Source organism: Molossus molossus, unplaced genomic scaffold, assembly GCF_014108415.1.
Source record: "Molossus molossus isolate mMolMol1 unplaced genomic scaffold, mMolMol1.p scaffold_m16_p_14, whole genome shotgun sequence".
In the NCBI taxonomy this organism is placed as follows: Eukaryota; Metazoa; Chordata; class Mammalia; order Chiroptera; family Molossidae; genus Molossus; species Molossus molossus.
Window position 1 is genome coordinate 14,631,539 of NW_023425349.1, and position 21,806 is coordinate 14,653,344.

At 50.8% G+C, this 21,806-nt stretch overlaps 1 protein-coding gene across 1 annotated transcript in view; it reads left to right on the forward strand.

The window, feature by feature from the left end:
* Positions 1-21,806, forward strand: part of BRINP1 (BMP/retinoic acid inducible neural specific 1) — a 175,738-nt gene that overhangs the window by 139,842 nt on the left and 14,090 nt on the right. Inside the window, exons 6-7 of the mRNA XM_036261325.1 lie at positions 5,208-5,444; positions 9,965-10,187. Coding sequence (XP_036117218.1) covers positions 5,208-5,444; positions 9,965-10,187 — 460 coding nt within the window. The remainder of the gene's footprint in view (positions 1-5,207; positions 5,445-9,964; positions 10,188-21,806) is intronic.

The window sequence follows — 21,806 nt, forward strand, 5'->3', positions numbered from 1 at the left end:
CGATGTTATCGAAGGTCTCCAGGGATCTAATGTAGGCTTTTCCTAAATGTTCCTCTTACTTTACGCCCCCCAATGGTTGAAACTCAACGGTACAGTGAGCCCCCACCCCCCACCCCCATCTCAAATACATTCCCTGTCTGTGAGGACCAGGGATCCTGGACTTCTGTTGCCGTGAGTGATGCTGTGCCTCTAACGAGCTGACAGGTCTCTGCTGCGTGTCATTCTTCCCTGCAGAGTTAATCCGTTAGGTCTCGGCCGAAATGCCTCTTCCTCCGAGAGCCTCTGTGACCACCCTGCTCCTTTCTGCACCAGGTGTGCTTCCTCTCGTCCCCCAAGGAACACTGTGCCTCTGGTGGGGCCTGGCCACACTGCAGCCAAGCAGCTCGGTCACACATCTCTCTCCTTCCTGCACCGTGAGGTCTGCAAAGGCCTTATCCACCCTGGCATCCATGGCAGGGTGCCTGGCACATAGTGCATCTTAAGCCATATGTGTGGAAAGAGAAGGAAAAAGAGAAAAGATGGAGGGAAGGAAGAAAGGGAGGAGTGGGGAAAGAAAGAAGGAAGGAGGGAAAGGAAGAAGGAAGGAGCAACAGAAGAAGGCGGGGAGATAGAGCTTTCTTGTGTCTTCCTCTTCTTCTAAGGGCACTAATCCTCCCGTAGGTGCCCCACCCTCGTGCCCTAACCACCTCCCACAGGCCCCGCCTCCTAATACTATCACATGGGCTTAGGGTTTCAACACGTGCATTGTGGGCCGTGTGAACATTCACCCATGACAGTCGGGTTCCTGTCTACGTGGCATTTATGCCGTTTCTCGCCTCATGTACTCCTCCTATCAGCCCTGGGAAGTGGTTATTCAGATGTTTACTTCCCAGGCAAGAAGCTGAGCTCAGAGAGGCCACGCTGTGCCGCCGCAGCTGCCATGAACACCAGGCCGGGATTCGACCTCCGTCTTCACACTTCCCACTGGATGGGTGGAAAGACCCGCGCGTTTCAGAACTCGGTCGGAATTCCGGGGCTTGCATCTGGAGTCTGTTGCTTTCGTCGGGGAGCTTTGGGCAGGGCACCTAACTTTTCAGTCCTAACATCTTCTAAATCTAATGGGGCAACATGATTTTCCATTGGGCTAAAAAGAGGGTCGTTTCTTTCATTCAGCAGATGAGTTCATGGAGCCCTGGCCTTCATGGACACTCAGGTCTGCACTGGACAGGCAAGGCCCTGCCCCTGCAGCCCGCTCCCCCGTGGGGGAGACGGAACAATAGAAATAAAAACAAATGAATAAAATGACTTCAATGAGGAAGAAATCTTGCGAAGAAACCACAAGAGGCATTCTAACTCTTCTAAGGGTGCAGGGCAAGGCAGCGAAGCAGAGATCCGGGGAAAGAATGTTCTAGGCTCAGGAAGGGCAGGTGCAGAGACCATGGGAAGGATACACCTGGCACATGGAGGGATGGACCAAGGGCAGGATGCCTGGTGTGTTCCGAATGAAGAAGAGACTGTTAGGAGATCAGGGGGAGGGGGAGGCAGGGAAATAGAGCCATCCCACCGAGACTCCTCCCAGAGCGCATGGAAAGTACAGGAAATACTGCGAGATGTATGTGCAGAACGTGAGGTGGGAGGAAGGAGCGAGGACAATGGGCCCGAAAGCAGAGGAAGAGAAGGGGCGGGTGTTCCCGCCTCTCCGTTGCCCACTCACTCTGCGGAACACTGAAACATTCCATTTTCAAGGATAGCAAGATGTGTGTGTTTTTTCCCCCTAAAGTATAATGAGATGGAGGGGAAAATATTCTCTATGTTCAGCGTGGGCGAATGGTGTTCCAGTGAAACGCTCCACTGTCGCCTTTCTGGGTGTTGTGAAGCAACATGTATATGCTGGGCAATAATGGTGGCCTTTTTCCCTCTCTCCCATTGTCTCAGTTTTCCTCTTCATGTGTGTGTGTGTGTCTGTGGGAACTGTGGGGACAGAACATTCCAACCCAGCCAGCAGCTGTATATCTTTCACGCAGCGGTTCTAGAGGCCAAATCCCTCTCGGAATTATTTACGACTCCCATTGAAGCCCGCGGGATCCAGGCGCCCGGCTCGGAGGTCAGCAATGGGCCTCTTTGTCGGACACAGGTCATCGGGACACGGCTGTGGTGGTGACTGCCGTGTGAACCTCCGCTGCGGTGGAAATGGTTATGTAACTTTAAACAGTAATGACATTTTGCAGAAAAGTGCTTTTTAATTGCTATGTCTTCATTATTCTCTTTCAAATCTGCCCAGGAGATTCTGCCTCAGAGACAGCTCACGTGTTCTGAGTTTCCATTTTTAAAGAGCAGCCAGTTTTGCGTTTCAGCTGCTCCCAGAAACCCCCCAACCCCAAACTTCATCTGTTTTCGGTTGCATTAAATGGGGTAGGTAACGTTGCCTTTTGTAGCCCTGCCAAACGGAGAAACGATTTGACGCAATTTTCTAAAACTGCGCTCCCCGAATTCCTTTTGGGCTTGGACCAAGAATAGAATATTTTATCCCCTACAAAAGGGAGAAAGAAAATGATGAGCCAGCTAGAAAAATAAGGCTGTGAGTAGAGTCTATAGAGTTCCTTTAAGCAACAGAAACTTAACCCCAATCCATACACTCGGATGCCTATAGGGGATTGGGATCAGCTAAAAATAAATTTTGCTTTGGAAGTGAAAATTGTGATACAGATAAAGTGACTCAATAATGCATACTCAGAAAGAATTGTAGACTTGGCTTAGAAGGAACTTTTCTGCTCCATTTGATGTGTTTTGCCCACCTTTCGGTGTTTGTATTGTATCCCTGTACCGCAAGCCCTTCCGAGCAGTCACTCCCACTCCGATGGACGCCTCCTCATGGGCGTGGACCTCACCCAGCTGTGCACACCGGCCGCGGGTGATCACCTGTGCCCCACCTTCCTGAGAGCCCTCCCACCATTGCCGGTTCAATAGGCACAAACTTCTCAACCCTACCTCTTGTGAAATCCCTCCAAATATCTAAAGACTGCTTTCTGAGCAGTGCCGTCCTCTCATTAAATACCCACAGCTACTGCTCATTGATTCTGTAGGTTCTGCTGAAACTTCGAAAGACTTTCATCGGAGGAGTAACATTAGCACCGTCGTCATCAAAAGTAGGGATCGCTCACATTTACTGTTTACTCGCTCTGTGCCGGGAATTGTCGTAGCCATTTTGCAGGAGTTCTTTCAATGAGTCCTCCCAACGCCCTTCTGATATAGGTACCAAACGTATTCCCGTTGTATAGGGAAGGACGTGGAGCCGGAGAGAGGTGGGGTGGCTTGCTTGAGCTGACTCCGGGGTAAGAAGAGGATCCCGACTCCAGAGATGCCCAGCTCTCGACGGCATCGCTGTGGTTTCGTACCATAGGGCGCGCCGAGGCACAAGCTCTGTTGCCACAGTGCCCCTCTCAAACAGTCTTTGTGAGATGCCACCTGAAGACAAGTTGACAGGATGGAGCTTCATGTCTTTAAAAATAATTTTAAGGCGAGAGAGGGAAAGATAAAACTCTAGAAACAGGACTATGAAGGGCTGAGAAGCAGAGAGCGAGAGAAAGGCTGAGCTTATTCGGCAGATCCCTGATGAGGAGGGTCGGGATGACAAGAGCATGAATGATAAAAAAAAAAAAATTTAACCCGAATAACAGTTCTCTTTTACACAGTGGATAGTAACACCATTAGGCTCCAATGCCTTGGTGGCTAAAACCGTCAGCATCTCCAAATGAGGTAGAGAGAAATGTCCCAGGTGAAGGTACGTTAATGAACTAATTTAGCCCAGACGTGTCCTTCCATCTGGGCACCATTGGCAATAACTTCACTGCTGACATTTTTCAAGGTTACAGGAGGAGTGCTCATGCCCAGATCAACCCCTCTCTCTCCATCATTGGCTCTGAGGGTTAAGACGGATGAGCCAAGTATAGAGAAAAGATCGTGAGAGATGGTCAACAGTGCTGTCCAATAACCAACCACAGCTAGTCACTTCCCCTTGGTGGGCCCTGGCTGCCTCATTTTTATTTATTTATTTATTTATTTATTTATTTATTTATTTATTTATTTATTTATTTTCCTGTATTGATTTTAGAGAGAGAAGAAGTGAGAGGGAGACAGAAATAGAAACATCAATGAGAGAGAACATCGATTGGCTACTTCTTGTATGTTGGGCCCACAACCCGGGCATGTGCCCTGACCAGGAATCGAACTGGCGACCTCTTGGTGCATGGGTCAACGCTCAACCACTGAGCCACACCGGCCGGACTGGCTTCTTCATTTTTTGAGCAACAAAGAAAAAATTGATTCTCTCTGGTATTCTCCACTGCTACTTTATTTCTTATGAGATTCTATCACTCTTCATATATCAGTCTTACCCCCATTTTCCACAGAATAAAGTTCAGGTTCCTTAGTGTTATCAATTAAGCTCTCTGCCTTCCGGCGTCTGCTCCTGGCTAAAACCTGTTCTCCGCGGGAGGCACCCCCACCCGTCCAAATTCATTTTCTTCGCAGATCCATTACGTCTTTGTTCTTGCTGTTCCTGTTCCCCCCTTCAGAAAGTGCTTCCTGCCCTCTGTACATGGTGATGCAACCAGCCCCCGTACATCTCCTCGACTAAGGTCCCCTCCTCTCCAGGCGGCGTCGTTTGAGTCTTCGGCTGCCCGTTGCCTCACACGGCCGTCTCTGCTGCAGGTTATAGAGCTGTGTTCTGATGATGTGTGTCCCTGGCTCTCCCTGCTGATCACATTGTAAACTCCCCAAGGGCTGGGATCGTGTCTTTTTTATCTCTATAGACCTCGTGCTCAGCTGAGACTTGTGCTTCGTAAACAGGGTTCATAAATATTTGAAGAAAGGAAAAGGCAAGAAATGAAGGAACTAAGAAAAACCACCACCACAGTCATCTTCTGCTTTGAGGAAGGGTTTTCTCCTCCCAGAATGGGAAAGATGTATACCAGACAGACCTCAGTCCCAATGGGACGGAACAGAGCATGCGTCTCAGCCACGGCCACGGCCACGGCCGGAGGGGCTGGTGTGGAAGCAGTGCCGCCGGAGGGAGGCCCCGTCTGGCTCCAGGCGTGCTCCCGGGTACTTTGTCTCAGCGCGCAGGGAGACAGCCAGCAGCTTCACATTCCTCCGTGTCACCTCCCGAAGCTGCTAATGAAACACCTTTCTGAGCCTCTCTGTTTCCCCTTCTTGCTGTTCCCCAACAGGTCTGCAGATCATCTTCCCTCCGTACCTGCAGGAGAAGTTCGTCCAGTCGGCTCTCAGCTACATCATGTGCAACGGCGAGGGCGAGTACGTGTGCCAGGACAGCCAGTGCCGGTGCCAGTGCGCCGAGGAGTTCCCGCAGTGCAACTGCCCCACCACCGACATCCAGATCATGGAGTACACGCTGGCCAGCATGGCCAGGTCCTGGGCCGAGGCGTACAAGGACCTGGAGAACTCAGGTAGAGATCCCAGCTCGGTTCTGCGGCCAAGTCTAGGAAGGGCTTCTGTGAGGGAACACTCACGGACCCCCGCCCCCACCCTCCCCTTGGGAGAGCCCAGGGCAAAGTCTGGCAGCTGTCGTGGGGTAGGCACTCAATAAATCTGCACTGAGTGGAATAATGAATAGCGTAATCTGGTTTGTGGCCCTGTGATGTATTGTCTCCGTGGTACCCAGAAGACAGAAGGCATGCCACATGGCACAGAGGAAGCCTCAGAGAACGGAGGGTTCAAGGTGTTTCTACTCATGCCCGAGTCTGTGTGTCTGTCTGTCTTTCTAAATAAACACGCGTCGCTGTGCAAATAGGCATGTGTATAGCTACAGCTATATGTAGATATTGATATGGATGTCCGAAGAATTGACACACTGTCAAAGCCAGAAGTCCCTGCTCGGGTAACTGAGCTCTTTCCTGCTTTTTATGGTTCAGGGGAGGAAAGTCCGTCACCGAAGGCCGTGAGGTGGGGGTCTCGGTCCTCACGCAGCTCCTGGTTAGTGGGAAAGCCAAGCATCCATCAGTCCTGTAACCATGCCAGTAACTGACATTGTGATCATATCTGCATGAAGAACGAGGAGCTGCTGTGGAGCTGGAGGTTGACGTGGTCAGGAGTCAGTCAGGGAGGCCACCTGAGGAAGAGCGGAGCCCACGTGTCTGACTGTGGGCCGGAGATCAGAGGGTGGGCAGGCCAGCCGATGGGAGGCCGTCACTAGGTGCCCAGGGGAGAGAGGCCTGTGATGTGGGCCAGGGCGGTGGTATCGGGAGTAAACACGGGAAATGTGCACAGATGCTGAGGGATCTACAAGGGAGAATTAGCAGGACTTCAGAAAGGAGGGGTGAGATGAGCCCGGCCGGTGTGGCTCAGTGGTTGAGCATCGACCCATGCGCCAAGAGGTTGCCGGTTCGATTCCCGGTCAGGGCGCGTGCCCAGGTTGTGGGCCCGATCCCCAGTGGGGGCCATGCAGGAGGCGGCCAATCGATGTTCTCTCTCATTGATGTTTCTATCTCTTTCTCCTTCTCCCTCTAAAATCTATAAAGAAAAAAAAATTAAAAAAAAAAAAACAAAAAAACAGGAAGGAAAGGGTGAGGTGAGATCCCAGAACTCTTTGACTCTCTGAGGCACATTTGTCCGACACTTCGATGGGTGTTGGTACCATTCACTGAGCTACAACACCCGGCCAGGTCTGTAAAGAAAACAGTGTGTTCCGTTTCAGACAGGAAAAGTTTGGGAAGTCTCGAGACTTCCATGAAGAGATGCCAAATAGTAGCATATAAGTATGTGCTCAGATATCTGTTCAATAAATGGACATCTATAGAGAGCATTACTGTTTTAAAACAACTTTCTACTCCTTAAATCTATTATGAGAACTGCATTAAAGTAAGGAATGATGTTTCTGAATCGTCGCGCAGGGAGGGTGCCAAGGCCCAACGTCTTCCCCAGGGTTGTTACACAGTCAGTGCCGGAGTCTGTAACGGAATCCCTGGTTCCAAACCCAGGGCTCACGGCAGCTTTTGTACCTTATTAATTCTGCTCTACCCGCCGTCCTCAGTTCCCTCATCTGATAAATGAGAGGACATGTTTATGTGTTTAATTTTTGAATTTATTTAAATATGTAGCCAAGAAACCCTTTGATCCCCCGGAATCCTACCTTGGAGCCACTGTGAACCGCAGATAAAAGCGGAGCTCTGCGGAGCTCTATTTGAAAACCACTGGTTTCCATGAACTCTGAGTCCCCAGCCAGCTCTGAGCACGCACAGCACACTGGCGATTATGCTCTTAAAGGGTCACGCGGCTCGAGTGGAGCCGTGGATGCCTGATGAACCTGCACCCATTAGTCCACTTAAAATCCTGGGAATGCATCAAAGAGAGAGGTTCAGGATGGAAATGTATTGTGATGATTATTTGGCCTCCAACAAAAGTAGCATTTGATAAAATGCTTTTGCAAAGAGATTCTCCCTGTTGCTCAAAAGCGTAGAATGTAAGCCATGTGCATAAGCAGTAATAACCCGTATTCCCAAAGAAAAGAAAGCACTGTGAGTGGGTGGGCGGCTGGGGGAGGGGCCCAGAAAGCTGAGATGCTGCAGAATTAGCTGAATAGGCCACGAGCATTGTGGGTGCCCCGCGTTCTCCCCAGAAGAGACGCTCACTCCAGACATCCTGTGCTCGCCCATCTGAAATGTTTTCCCCGTTAAGTCAAAGCCACCCACTGACCCACGTCCACGCGGTTGGGGCGTGCTTACTTTCGTCCTTCTCATTTCGAGCTCCTGCTCTTAATGACTCGGCACCAGGTAATTTGGAGGGATTCACAGCCAGTCAAAAGCCATCGCCATTGATTTCTTGATGGCTCCGGAGTGTCAGTGGTCAAACAGGACCAAGTTCCCACACACAGATTGGGCTCTGCGTGTTCACATGGGGAGGGAACTCTTCCCCTTTTAGTCAAGAAAGTAAGTCCTGTTAACGTTTAAAAGATGTTTTCTTGTCTGACCCAAATATGGGTTCATTGGAAGGACTGTTACCTCCTTCGAGGTCCACAGAGCCAGCCGTCTGCAGGATGAGCCGCGGGTCTCCCACGAGGGGCGCTGGGCTGGTCCGAGCAGCAGAGCCTGGCCCGTGCCCTGCCTGCTGCCCGTGCCCCGAGCATGCCCATCGGTGCGGTCCTGTGTGATCCTCCCAGTCCAATGCTACCATCTCCTGAGTACTCCCTGCACGCTGGGAACTATTTAGGCAGGTGCAGCCCTGTGTCACCCGCTCGGCATTTGAATGAGATGCCGACATACCTGGCTGCCAGCTGGGGAAACTGAAGCCTGAGAATCACGGTCGCGCAGCTGCGGGGGGTGAGGTGCGGTTTGCAGGCACGCGTGTCTGACTGTCTGGAACGGGGCGCCTGATTCTGGAGGAGCCAGACGCTTTTCCTGGAGGTGTGTCTTCAGCGCCTTGGTGTCTGTGTTTTTCCCATGATCCTCTGTGTGTTGAGAGGAACTGGCACGTGTCAAGTAAGAGCGTCAGAGTTGGAGCCAGGCTGAAGTTCCAATTCTGCCATTACTGGCTGTGTGGCCTTGGCAAGTTAATTAACTTCTCTGTGCCCTGGTTTCCATAAGAGGGGCACCCAGATTAGCCACCTCATAGGTTTGCTACAAACTCATTTATATGTTTTAGGTGTTTAAGACCGAGCCTGTGCAAGCATTTTTTTAAAAAAATAAAATGAATGCTGAGTGTGCCTAAAGTTGGTTCCCTGGTAGGTTTTATCACATAAAGTGAAAATATGAGGCTCAAGATACATATGCATATGTATTTTATCATATGTACCATCTAATCATGTTACCTGCACAACGATGAACCCCTTGACCCTTGAATTGCCCCAGGAGGGGAGGGGCGCGGCCGCGGTGGGCCAGCAGGGGTTAGCTCGGACAACAGCGCTCTGGTTCCAGCCCTGCCCCGTGGTGCTCGCGGGCGGTTCCAGCCCAGAAAGCCGTGTCCTCCGTTGCACGACAGCGTCCCTGTCCCTCTACGCAGAACACGAGAGCTGACCCAGATCGTTTCTAAGTCGTAGCCCACGCTGACACTCGGAAACTCAGCATCGAGGCAGAAACCTTCCCTCGGGAGACTCAAAAGTTTGTCCCCTTCTCTTAAGCTGGAGTTTCCCAAAACGCTACACGACAGACATTAAGAGGCTGGCACACAGCACTTCGCAAGGCTGGCTCACACAGCGGGGAGATGGGTCCCCCGCAGCTCTGTCACGATCACATCAAAGAGAACGTTTCAGGGGGCCCGATGGGCCTTTAGCACCTACCTACCGAGGGCTACCCGTCTATTTCCAAGTGAGGGCAGGTGCGGGGTGTGGTCGGGGAGCAGGGAACAGTATCCGGCTGGAATTCATTGACACTGTTTTCATCATACTACTTACAGCTCCCATTGCACTAAGGCATGCGGTCGTGGTTTCCTGTGTAGCACCGGATGAAAATGGGTGTGACCGATGCTGAGTAAACGTAGACACAGTGATTCGGGAATACTGCTGCCCGGTTGGCATTCAGATGACCGAAGCTGGGGAAGCCCTGTCCTGGGCAGGATGCAGGTTCACTCCTGTGGCAGCAAAGTCAGAGAGCCCTCACGGAGGGCACAGTGGCCTCTGCACACCCTCCCGGGGGCGGAGCAGACTAATGCCACGTTCTGTGGCCTCCAGCAAGTCCGTATTTTTAAAAATATGTTTTTATTGATTATTTTTTAGAGAGAGAGGAAGGGAGAGAGAGAGAAACAGATGTGAGAGAGAAACATTGAGCGGCAGCCTCCTGCACACCCCACTCCGGGGATCGAGCCCGCAACCTGGGCATGTGCCGTGACTGGACAATCGAACTGCCACCTCTCAGCCCAGGGGACATGCTCAATCCCCTGGGCCACACGCCCGGGCCAGCGAGTCTGCTTTGGTAGGTGGGCAACATTGGATGGGCTGCCATGCTGAGCCCTCCTCTCCCGGCTTGTTTCCCGCCAGATGAGTTCAAGTCGTTTATGAAGCGTCTCCCCAGCAACCACTTCCTGACCATCGGGAGCATCCACCAGCACTGGGGCAACGACTGGGACCTGCAGAACCGCTACAAGCTGCTGCAGAGCTCCATGGAGGCCCAGCGGCAGAAGATCCAGCGCACGGCCCGCAAGCTCTTCGGCCTCAGCGTCCGCTGCCGCCACAACCCCAACCACCAGCTGCCCAGAGAGCGGTAAGTGCTGCCCCCGCCTCTGCAGGCTGCACCCCGTGCGAGCTGGCGCCGCTGCTGCAGGGCAGGGCCGTGCAGGTGACGCACTTGGAGGTGGCGAGCCAGGCAGACCTTTTCTGGTCATCTCTGCCTCTCCCCGAATGGCTCAGGCTGCCCTGGGACAATGGGTTTCTCGCAGTTTCCTGACTCTGCCCTGAACTGCCAGCCTCGTGGGTTCTGTCTGATCCCCCCGAGGAAGGGAACGGACGAGAGCCCAGGCCGCCGCAGGACAGTATTCTGGTTGCTTCAAATGTAGGATCTCTTTCATTTTCAAACCACTTGGAAAAGCAGATGTTAGCATCCCTATGTTAAGGGTGAAGAAACTGGCTTACCTCCTTCCTGGGTCAGCTGTTCACTGAGGGCTTTGATCAGGGCTGAAGCAGGGCCCCTGCCATGAAAATTTAAGGGGGCACTCCCTCTCTGGGTCATGCGGGTGCAGGGCCCTCACCTGAGAGTCAGCAAGTCCTGAAGTGCCCAGATGCCTCGCTTGTCTGACCCTAGTCCCATCCCTGCCCTGAGGCACCAGGTGTTCTGGTGAATGGGGGCGAAGGAGGGTGAGCAACACAGACTGGGCTCTGCCTTCCCAGCACGTGCGGTTCATCCTCTCTCCCTGGGACCCCAGGGAAGGAGGCAGGATTCAAATCCAGGTCTTCAGACTCCATCCCCCGGCATTTGTGAGCTGCCTCTGGGGTTTTCTGTGGCGGTGGCTCCAGGGTTTCCGTAAGGGCATCGCAGGAGGGCAAGAGGCAGGCGTGGGCCTCGCTGCCCGGCTTCAGCCAGAGCTGCTAGGGTTTAACTCTCCTCACGTTTGGGGTTCCATGTTCAACAGCATTTGAAAGAGACCCACCTTAAAAAGATTGAGGCTAAGTCACATTCACTGACCAGATTCTGTGTCAGCCACAGGTTAGTATATATGACTGTTACCCCATCATACAGACCAGAAAACCTAAGCTCAGAGAGCTGAGTGGTCCCAGACTACAGCGCACAAGTCAGTGGTTCTCAGCTGCAGGTGATTTTGTTCCAGGGCACAGTGAGAACTGTCTGAACACATTGTTTACTGTCCTAGCAGGGGTGGGGTGCTATCACACAGGGCAGGCCCTGCAACAATTTGAAGTCCTTGGTACTAAGGTTTGGAAACCCTGATGAAGAGGAAGAGATAAGATGCCCCAACTTTGTGGATTTAAATACCATGTTCTTAATCACCATGTTCTCTGGGCATTTGATTTAAAAATTACTGTGCTTGTCTAAGCAGTCTCCCTCCATCCCAGACACCCCATCCAAGCACCTGTTTTATTCTCATTTTCCTAAACTCAGGTCAAATGCCTCCTCTTTCATGCAGGCTTCCCTGATTGCACCAGCCAATACAGAAGGCACCTTATTTGAAGTCCCGTGAATGTAAAAGCCCTCCTCAGTCAGCATACTTCTCTCTTTTCCCATTATGAAACCTCCTTCTTCTGCACTTGTTCGTGCCCATCTCTATGGTCCCCACTCCCTCCAACTCTGAGCTGGTTGCTTTGCACTAAGTGATAATTATTCTGTGAACCAGGTAGAACCTCTCTGGAGGTTGCTCACTTGTTGCTATGCTGCAGTCATTCAGCCACAAAATGGCATCCTTGTCATCTGCAACAGACACCCCGGCTGCCACCATGAGCCAGTGTCTGAAGTAGGTCCCACTTACCGTCCAGCGTCTATCATGTGACCTGCAGCGGGCACAGGAGAGAATCGGAAATGAGCGGGGTGGGCGGTGCTGAGACAGATCTCTTTTAGGGGAGCGAGGAGGTCTGGTGGCAGTCAGGTCGAGCTCCGTGTATACGGTGCATGCTAGGGCTGCCGCAGCCCAAGACCACACTGAGATGGCAGAGTTGGCAGGGACACTTTCTTGCGAGCCTTCTCTTTGGCTTGTGGATGGCCATCTTCTCCCTGCGTGTTCACATGGCTGTCCCTCTGTGTGTGTCTGTGTCCTCATCACCTCTTCTTTTAAGGACACTGGTCCTACTGAGTTAGGGTTCCCCTCAGTGACCTCATTTTAACGTAATTGCATCTTCAAAGACCCTGTCTCCAAAAAGAGCCACATTCTGAGGTCTTCGGGGTGAGGACTTGAACCTTTGATGGTGGGGGATATCATTCAGCATAAACACCATCTGGCTTTTGATAAGATCTCTAGGTGAAGAAGCTCTGCACCCCCAAGACTGGCCATGCTAGCTGACCTGGTGGAAAAGGGTGACCATTACCAGGCTTCAAGCAGATATGTCTTCAATGTTGCTGGTTGTCACCTTAGAGAACAAAGTGGAGGGTCCGAAGGCCCAAAGACACCTGGGAGACATTTACTCGCAGTGAGAAGAATGCTCAGGCACAGGACAGCCAGGTCTGGGGAAGACCCGGGGCTCCAGGAGAGCAGTTGGAGCACATGGGGGAGGGAAGGAACATGGGAGACAATCAGGGGGTAGAGTTTGAGAGCATGCCCCACCATTGGCAGGCTCTGTGACCTTGAGCAAGTCACTTCGCTCTTCTGAGCACAGACGTCCACTTTGGAGAAGGAGTCGCTCTTGCGCACAAGCTCTCGGGTGTAGACAGTAGAGATGTCCTGCCACCACCAGGACCTTCAAGGAAGGAACTTGCAGCCTTGCCTTCTCCTCCTGCGACGAGAAAACTTGCCCGATCGCAGCATCCCTGCCCCACTGGCCCAGAGAGGATGTGTGGATTTCCACCTGGGCCAGCCACGCACTTCGTTTTCAGGAGTACTGAGTGCCGGGCCTGGAGGTGCAGGGCGCAGACACAGCCCGCGCGGGTCCCTCGGAGCCCGACCCTCCTTGCTGGCTGCGGGCTGCTTCCTGACATCTGAATCGAAAGCTTTAATGAGCATTTCTCACCGGGGCAGGCGGAACACCTCCCTGCCAGGGAGCAGTGTCAAACAGGTGCCAACCCTGGGGATCTGGGCCGCCTGAGCTGAGCGAGCTGGAATTTGCAAATGCGCTATTGCTGGCTGCAATCTATCTGTGCGCCAGACTCCGTGGGGATGAGTCCACCGAGCAGATGCCACCACGCCACGTGTGTCGCAGGGATTTCCACTCGGGTCCCACAGGGGTGGCACTCTGGAGGCCGGGCGGGAAGGGGCAGAGCTGTAGCCACACGTGGACAGCGTCCGAATCCGGCCTCTATCATTTCCCAGCCAGGAGTCTTTCTGCGAGTCCCTCACCTTACAGAGAGTTATTATGTTACACTGTGACATAATAACACTTGCCTTCGGGTTAAGTCTGGGAATTAAGATTTCAAAATGTAAAACGCCTAGTAAAGTGCCTGACTCAGTTACAAGAAAGTGGAAGAGATACTAAGAGGGTGGGGGCAGGAGAGGGAGGGGAAAGGGGAGAGAGAGCTGCCACTCGGCTTATGTATTCTAAATGTCAGGCGCTGTTCTACCATCTTGTAGGAATTAACTGATTTCCTCCTCACTGCAACCTTGAACAACGTACTCTGACCATCTTACTTTTCTTATTTTGCAGAGAGGGGAACTGAGGCACAGAGAGATAAATAATGTGCCCAAGATCAATAAATATTATTTTATTGTTCCTCGAAAGGTATTCACCTCGAAACTTTAGAGAGACGTCAAAAATAGATCATTAGAACTTTGTTTCAAGGCGTGCTAGGATCTGTATGTTAGGCTAGAAGACAAAAGAGGTGTTCTGCTTATCAAGTGATGCTAAACCATTCTCCCCAAGACATTAGTGGCTCAAAAGAACACTTTACTATCACCTTGCACGGTTCTGTAGGTTGACTGGACACAGCCAGGGGGTCTCTCATGTTGGTTGTTGCTGAAGTCATCTAGGGGCTTGGCTGAACTCGACATCCAAGGTGGCTCATTCCCAGAACTGGCTGTTAATGCTGGCTGTCCCCTGGGAGCTCAGGTGGGCTGCCAGTCAGAGTACCTACGCCTGCCCTCTGCACGTGGCTTGAGCTCTTCCAGCACGTCAGCATCCCGAGACAAAACAAGCTGTAAGACTTCCTACACCTTAGCTTTGGAAGTCAGAGAGCATTACTTCTACCACGTTCTATTGGCCAGAAGGCCTACCAGGGTGTGACTACTGGGGGGGGGGGGGGTCACTGGGACCAAGGGAGTCTTCTTCAGAGATTACATATCACAGGATAAATTGAGTATAACTACAGCTAGAGGTGACCACCTTACATGTAGGGAAAATTAGATCAGTGATGATGACAATAACAAATTAAATAACAAAACTCAATAACAATCGCTGTTGAACACCAGGCAATAGAGCGGGCTAAGTGTAAATATTCTGGAGCGAAGACGTCCTGGGTTCAAATCCCAGCACTGCCACCTGCTTACTGTGGAATCCAGGGGGATTTACTACCGTCTTGGATCCTCAGTTTTCTCTGAGGAGCTGAGGCTCAAAGATGGTTGTCAATTCATTCTGAAACAACCGAGTGCCGACCTCATAAGGCTTTTCTGGAGGTTAAGTGCTGTAACCGTCTGAAATGTGGCTTAGAACAGTGTCTGGCAGGTGGAAAACAATACACGTTGGCTACTTTCTTACTGTTATTTTTACGGGGTGGTGCTATGTTGCGTGTCAATGACGCAGCCCACCTGAATGCTCAGTAAGCCTGAGTGTTGATGATGATGGCCTACGGTCTCCGTGACGTTGATGCTATTGGATCTGTTTCATAGACGAGGGCGCTGGTGAGTCAGAGACGTAATTAACTGGTCCGAGGTCACAGGGCAGGGGAGGGGGGGGACTGGGACGGCTGGCTGAGTCCACTGGCCGGCTTGGTGGTCCGGAGCCCTGCGCGGGCTGGGAGCAGCATGCCTGGCAAGGGGCCAGCTGTGCTTGGTCGGGCTCCCTGGTTTGAGTGCATGTGGATGCTGAAGGCAGGGTGGGCGCACAGCATCATGGGGGAGGGACCTGCCTTCTGTAGTCTCTGACGTGACGTGCTGAGTCAGGAGATGGCCCCAGCTGTGGAGCCCAAATCGGTTCTGAAGCCCAGGCAGGCATGCAGCAGACAGACCAGGCACGTCTCCCGTGGTCAGAGACAGCGGCCGGTTCGGTGCGGGTCCACGCAGCAAGCCCCTCCGCCAGGCTTGCTCCGGGTGGGGCTCTGGAGCACCAAGACAAGTGGGGCTCTTCCCTCTCCAGGCTCAGCGTTTGCTGTGACGAGGGCAGCAGGACTGTTTCCAGAGCACCCCTGCCAGTGTAGGACCCAGCGCCCCGCACATACTTACTGGGCGCCCATCGTGGATGAGGGTTTTCGGGGATCCCAGGGCACCAGGATGGGTTTCTTTCAGTCTATGCCGGAGCTGGCCCAAGGGTCAGACCAGGGCACTGTGGTTGGACAGGTCACAGGAAGGTGGGGACCTACATGGAGGCTTTCGGGGGATTGTTCTGCTACGGGGAGATCCGCACATGGTGCCGTTCAGAAGGGCGAGGTAGACACGAAGAGATGTTCAGAGCCTTGGTTTTCTCATCTGTAAAATGGGCGTCATCATGTCTTCCTCCTGCCTCAGCGTCTGTGTCCGTCCTACCTGAGATGGTGCGTCTGGGAGCACTTTGTGAGCCCTGCGTGCTCTGGGAAAGGGGATTGTGTGAGCAGGATGAATGTGAAACCGAGTTCATCAGGAAGAGAACGAGGCTGAGGTCAGGGCCCAGGCAACCCTTCCAAGGCATTTACCACGCTGGGCACCGCTCAACGTGCTTCCGCCTCGTCTACTCGGCAGCACTAACGCACCCATCTTATGAGGGGGGCAGAGAGGAACAGAGAGCTTGCGTGGCTTGCTGAAGCCTATACAGCAAATAAGAGGCAGAGTTGCTGTCTACCTGTCAAGGCCAGATGATCCAAGGTGATGGATGACCTGCCTAGAATAAACACTGTTGTCATGGTGGAAATCACCTCTCATTGCAAAGGAGGGAGAAAAGGAGAGAAGGACAAAGCCCCAAATCAGCACGGGCAAAGCCGAATTAGCTGACCTCTGGGCAATTTCAGAGATATTTATTGACCACCTGGTCTCCCAGCCCTGCCGGAAGGCATTTAAAGATACAAGCAACAGGGCCTTTGTCCCCCAAGCCTCAGATCATGCTGAAGAGGACACTGGTTTAAACCAGGGGCCCAAGTTCAAGTCCTGCCTCTGCCCTGTGTGGGCCAGACGAAATGGTGATGGCCTGTGCCAGGTGCGCCCAAGAACCGGGGCTGCACAACCATGCCCTGTGCCCCGCGAGGGGCGGGGCGCAGGTTGCGCAGTGAACCACCGCCCCTCCCCTTGTGCCGCCTGTTACCCATTTCCTTTATGGAACTCTGAATTAAAACTCATTTGCGGGAATAAGGAGACACTTCCTTTTATCTTTTTCTTGAACAATTTGGAAACAAGCAGGCTCGGTTTCTCTGAGGTCCTTGCGAACTCTGGAAGAAATGCCACAGACAATGAGAGAATAGCAGTTCAACTCCACAATATTGGGACAAGGTCAGTAATTGGATCTTTGAGCAGTCTTGCTTTCAGATGACGCTAATTAGTCCATTTTAATGAGTAGCGTCGAGTTCAAACTCAGATCTTTCTTCCCCCAAAACACAATGCCCTTTTCGCTCTCTCCGAATCTAATCACTTTTCGATCTGTGTTCCAGCGGGCAGTCAAAATTTTTACTTAAGAATCAGATTCTAGCTTGTCACCACCTGCTCAAAACCTTCAGGTGACGGATCTCCGCTCGTAGGAGAAAGAGGAACAATTTAAGATGACCTCCAGGCTGCCGTGATCTGGCCCTGCCTACCTCCTACACTGGCTTTCCCACCTTTTCTGGGCTCACTCCACTGCACCTCCACTGGTCTCCTTTGTATTGCTTTTTAATTAAACGGACTGGGGTGACATTGGTTAATAAGATGATACAATCTGCAAGGGTACAGTTTCAGAGTACATCATCCGTATATCTCCTTCCGGTTCACTGGGTGTCCGCGGCTCCCTCCCCTCCACAGGCTCCACACAGGCTGTTCCCTGCACTGGGTTCTGCCTTCCTTGTTCCTGAGCTGCAGGTGCTTCTACGCGGCCGAATCTCAGCGCGGAAGGCTGTGACCCTTGTGCCGAGAGGCGGCGTTGGGACCTGTGTGATATGCTTTCTTAGCATTCTGACCTCCCAAATCTCAGTGTACCATGTTCCTTCGTGTATCCATTTGTGAATGCCTCTCTCTCCTGCCAGCTCCGGGCAGGCGTCTGCACCCATGTTCTCCATCCAGCATGTCCTTCACTGCCAGCACAGTCCTTGGCACCGGGGGTGTTCAAGTCTCGGTTCAGGGGATGGACAGATCAGTGATCTTCTGCTTGGGATGGGGTCCCAAAGGTACTTTGACATAATCTTTCAAAATTACATCCCATTGCCGTATAGACTATCTACAGATCTTCCACCTGTGTAGTATGTGCTTCAGCCATGTTCCTCATTCACGAGTGAAGAGACTAAGGCCAAAGGGAGTTCAGGGACTTGCTGGAGGTCACTCAGGGAATCGGCGCGCAGACCGTGATGAAAGGTCAGGCCCTCGGACTGTGATGGTCCAGACAACAAGGCAGAATGGACACTGCAAGAGGAGAGGGTTTTCTACTGACCTGGATGCAAATCCTGAAAGCAAGTCTTGCTAACTCTATTGCTTTGAAAAATACACCCTCCTGAAGAGAAGAAAGAAAGAAAGAAAGAAAGAAAGAAAGAAAGAAAGAAAGAAAGAAAGAAAGAAAGAAAGGGCAAAAATAGATACTTCTTAGAGTCTATTAAATTCAAAGAAATGAAGAAAAGTTCCTAGCACAAAATAGATGCTTGATCTCAGTGTGAGTTGATGCCCCCCCCCCCCATATCCCATCACCTGGTAGAGGTCAGAGTATCATGAGGCAAAGCTGATCCACAGACCCTGAACTCGAGGGCAGGCAGTATAATTATTGGCATTTTCCATTGACTCTCGGTCTTTGGTTTATTTTTACTTCCCGTATTCACATGGCCTTGACCCAGCAGTCCAGGCCTTAGCCAACCACAATGTAATTATTCATTGTTGAGATAAAAATCTCTTGGGGGCTCCTGGGGCCATCGCTTCTGAACCCATGTCAGCTTTTCACATATTCCCTGTTCCATGCAGTGTTTAATTGGTGTCTGTGGAAAGTTCCTGCCTACCAGGATAATTGTTATCTCCATTATGACGCCCCTCAATATCCACGCCGACTGCGATTCCTTCCCTGAACCCTATACTTACTTGCCTCTGGATGTCATCTCCATAGACACATGCAGGGGGTCAGACGGATGTGACTTCTTATATTTTATTGAACAAAAGTCAGGTTTCGTTTATTAGACTGACAGCTTCTGCTCTGCCACTTATTAGATGCACGACCTCCAAAAGTCTCTAAACTCATCCGTCTGAGCCTCTGTTTCCTCATCTGTATGATCGGGATAATAAGAGTTGCTGCCCCGCGGAGTTGCATGCCCTAGTCAATTATATGATGTATATGAAAACTCTCCAGAAGCTCCGAAGAAATGAACAGATACCACGTTAATATAATCAAGAGCACAGCAGTCGTAGACCCTAGGTGTTTGATGAAGACACGTTCATCCAAGAAATGGATGTTTCCACTAGAGAAGATCAAGCATGAGCCCAACGAAATGCAATAATGTAGCACTGAGGCAACAGAACTCCGGGCCTCAGGGTTCAGATTCGGAGGTCTGCCAGGCCAAGACTTGTGACTGCCATTATTAGCGCTGTAGTCAGGTGTCTGAGCCTCCGTTCTCTAACTGCTATGGTGGAGATAAAAATAATGCCTACGCTTTGAAAATCAATAGGAGAACAGCTAGGCCACTTTTAGCATACAGTAAGAACTCAAAGCACGAGGTTTCTTCCAAGAATAACTGGAGACCAATAATTTGTCAGTTAATTGAAAAAAAGTATGCTAAAATAGGGAACCCTAAAATATATACATGCTACGTATACATAAACACATATTACTTTAACTTAAAACATATAAATGTGTATTCCTGGCCAGCCCTTCCAAATACGGATAGATTCTTTTTGGAGGTGTGCATATATATTCTATCGGACCTTTTATTGGTTTCTTTGCATACACCTGACCAATGATTGTATAATATTTCCAACTTCGATTTCTGCAAAGTGGGGCAGTAGTGTAAAGATGCTTAAGAAACAATCTAAATGTTTGTAGAACTTTATAAACCCCTCCAGTCTTTCCCAGCTACTCCCCCATTTATCTAAATGGATGGGAGTTTTTTTCAGCAACCGGTCTTTGTAGAATTTTTTTTCATAGAATTCAAATTAGTTTCCACAGAAAAAGCTCATATTTCACCGATTTATTTGCTTTTAATTCCATGATAAAACGATAGCAAATAGAACGGGTGTAAACAGGTTGGGGAGCACACAAAACTGACTCTCGGGAAGTGCTTGTCACTTGGAGGGAGCAGAAGCATGTGGGCTTTGTAGGGTCACAACCAACCGGCTGTGAGCAGTGAATGTACTGTGATTGCCACACACCACCTTTTCCTGATGGCACGGAGGGTGTCAGGTGTGTGGCAATCACTTACATGGAGTCAGTCATGAGCTTGCCCTGAGATAGAAGCTCTTATTCCTGGTAATTTGCCACTATTACTGGAGCAACTTGCTCCAGGTCATATAGTAAGAATAAAAAAAGCTGTAATGAAAGTTAACATAGATCGACCATTTATTATATACCAGACAGTTTTCAGCGCTTGCATATATTTGCTCATTTAATTCTTACAACGCCCTTGCAACACAGATTCCATTGTGCTTTCCTTTGGATGAACACAGAACTTGAATAGCAACAGAGGTAAAAAGAGAAACATTCCTGCCGGAAGACTGGAGGACTCCCTTCCCTCTTTGCCTGGATTTCTCTAGTCCCTCCTTAAATCCCATATCAAACCCCATGTCTTAGGGGTGTTTGTCCAGCTCACTGGCCTGGTTTACCCCATCCCACATGGCACCGTTAATGCGTCCAGCTCGGCATTTTTCTAACACTTGGTAAGTTCGCCCGCCATCCGATCCCAGACTTTCCCCTTGATCACAAATTCCATGACAAGGACTGTTGTTTCTTGCTCACCTGTGTATCCTCTCTCCCAAAGTGACCAGTGACGTACCTGGTACCCAATGACACAGCGTTTGCTGAACCAAAGGGGGGGCACCTTTGAGATGAGAGTGGAGGGACAATAATGCTTTGAACTTGGGGTGGAGAATATGGTTTTCCATTTGAGGAAACAACACACACTTATGACAGATTGAATGTGAGATTAATTTCATCCAGAAACGGGAAATCAGAAATCAGAGAGAGCCCATAAATCAAGGTGGAGTCCATGGGCCTTGGAGCCAGACAATCTGGTGTTAAATCTCGGGGAGCTGTGTTCTCATTGTCTCTGGCCCTGCGTGTCCTCATCTGTACAATGAGGATAATAACAGAACTTTCTCCACCAAGTGAGCGTGAGGACCGCCCAAGATATAGAGGAAGTTCTCAGCATATGTGTTCAGTAAATATTAGCTCATGATGTCATTGTCCTTACTGTGATTGAATTAAGATGAATCCAGTATGTTGAGATGACCTATGGAGGGATTGAATACCTTGTTGTGGAGTTTGCATGTTATCCTTTGGGAGCTGAGTAGCCACGGGAGGGAAACACAATAGAAGGAATTAGTGAGTATTCACTGGTAGCCATGTGAGTGATCAACCAGAGCATCCACGGAACCTCTTCCTCTGGGTATAGACGGATTCAGTGTTTCCTCCTTGGGCTGAAGGATCTCTACCACAGATCTAGGGGCTACAGCCTGGTTCTCAAACTGGAGAGGGGGCCACAGTCCCCTGGAAGGCTTTTGACCCGGGTTGCTGGGCCCCAGACCAGGGCTTCTGATTCAATAGGTCTGGGATAGGTCCTGGCCCTAAATGATGTGACGCTGCTGGTCTGGGGACCACACTCCCTTGAATTACAAGACCCCTCACTGCCCTAAGTGTGGTCTCACTCACTATACATACCTTTGGCAGGAACCAAGCAAAAATGAGTCCCCCAAATGCATGGTATAGGAACTGGGAGGGGTGTGGGAAGAAAGTGGTGTCTGTGAAACATTTAGGATATGTGGATTTAAAAATCAAATAGAAGAAGGGGTCCAATGTGCATATATTTCACACTTATTTGGACATTGAACCCTTCTATTTGAAGTTTTTATTTATTTATTTTTCTTTATTGATGTTAGAGACAGAGAGAAAGGGAGAGAGAGATAGGAACATCAATGAGAGAGAACATCAACTGGCTGCCTCCTGCATGCCCCCCACTGGGGGTTGGCCCAAACTGGACCAGGAATCGAACTGGAGACCTCTCGGTGCATAGGTTGATGCTCAACCACTGAGCCACACGGGCTGAGCCTTTTTGAAGTTTTTCAAGAGACCGGTTTCTCAGTATGCAGCTGTGGAAAGAGTGACTTACACCAGATTAAGAGGCAGTGACCCAGATCTGGTGTGGCACCTCGGGCTGTGACTTCCCTGCCTGTCACTAGAGGTCCTCATCCTTCACCTGGTCTTCAGCAGAGAGATGCTAATGGCTTTGTATCCTGGC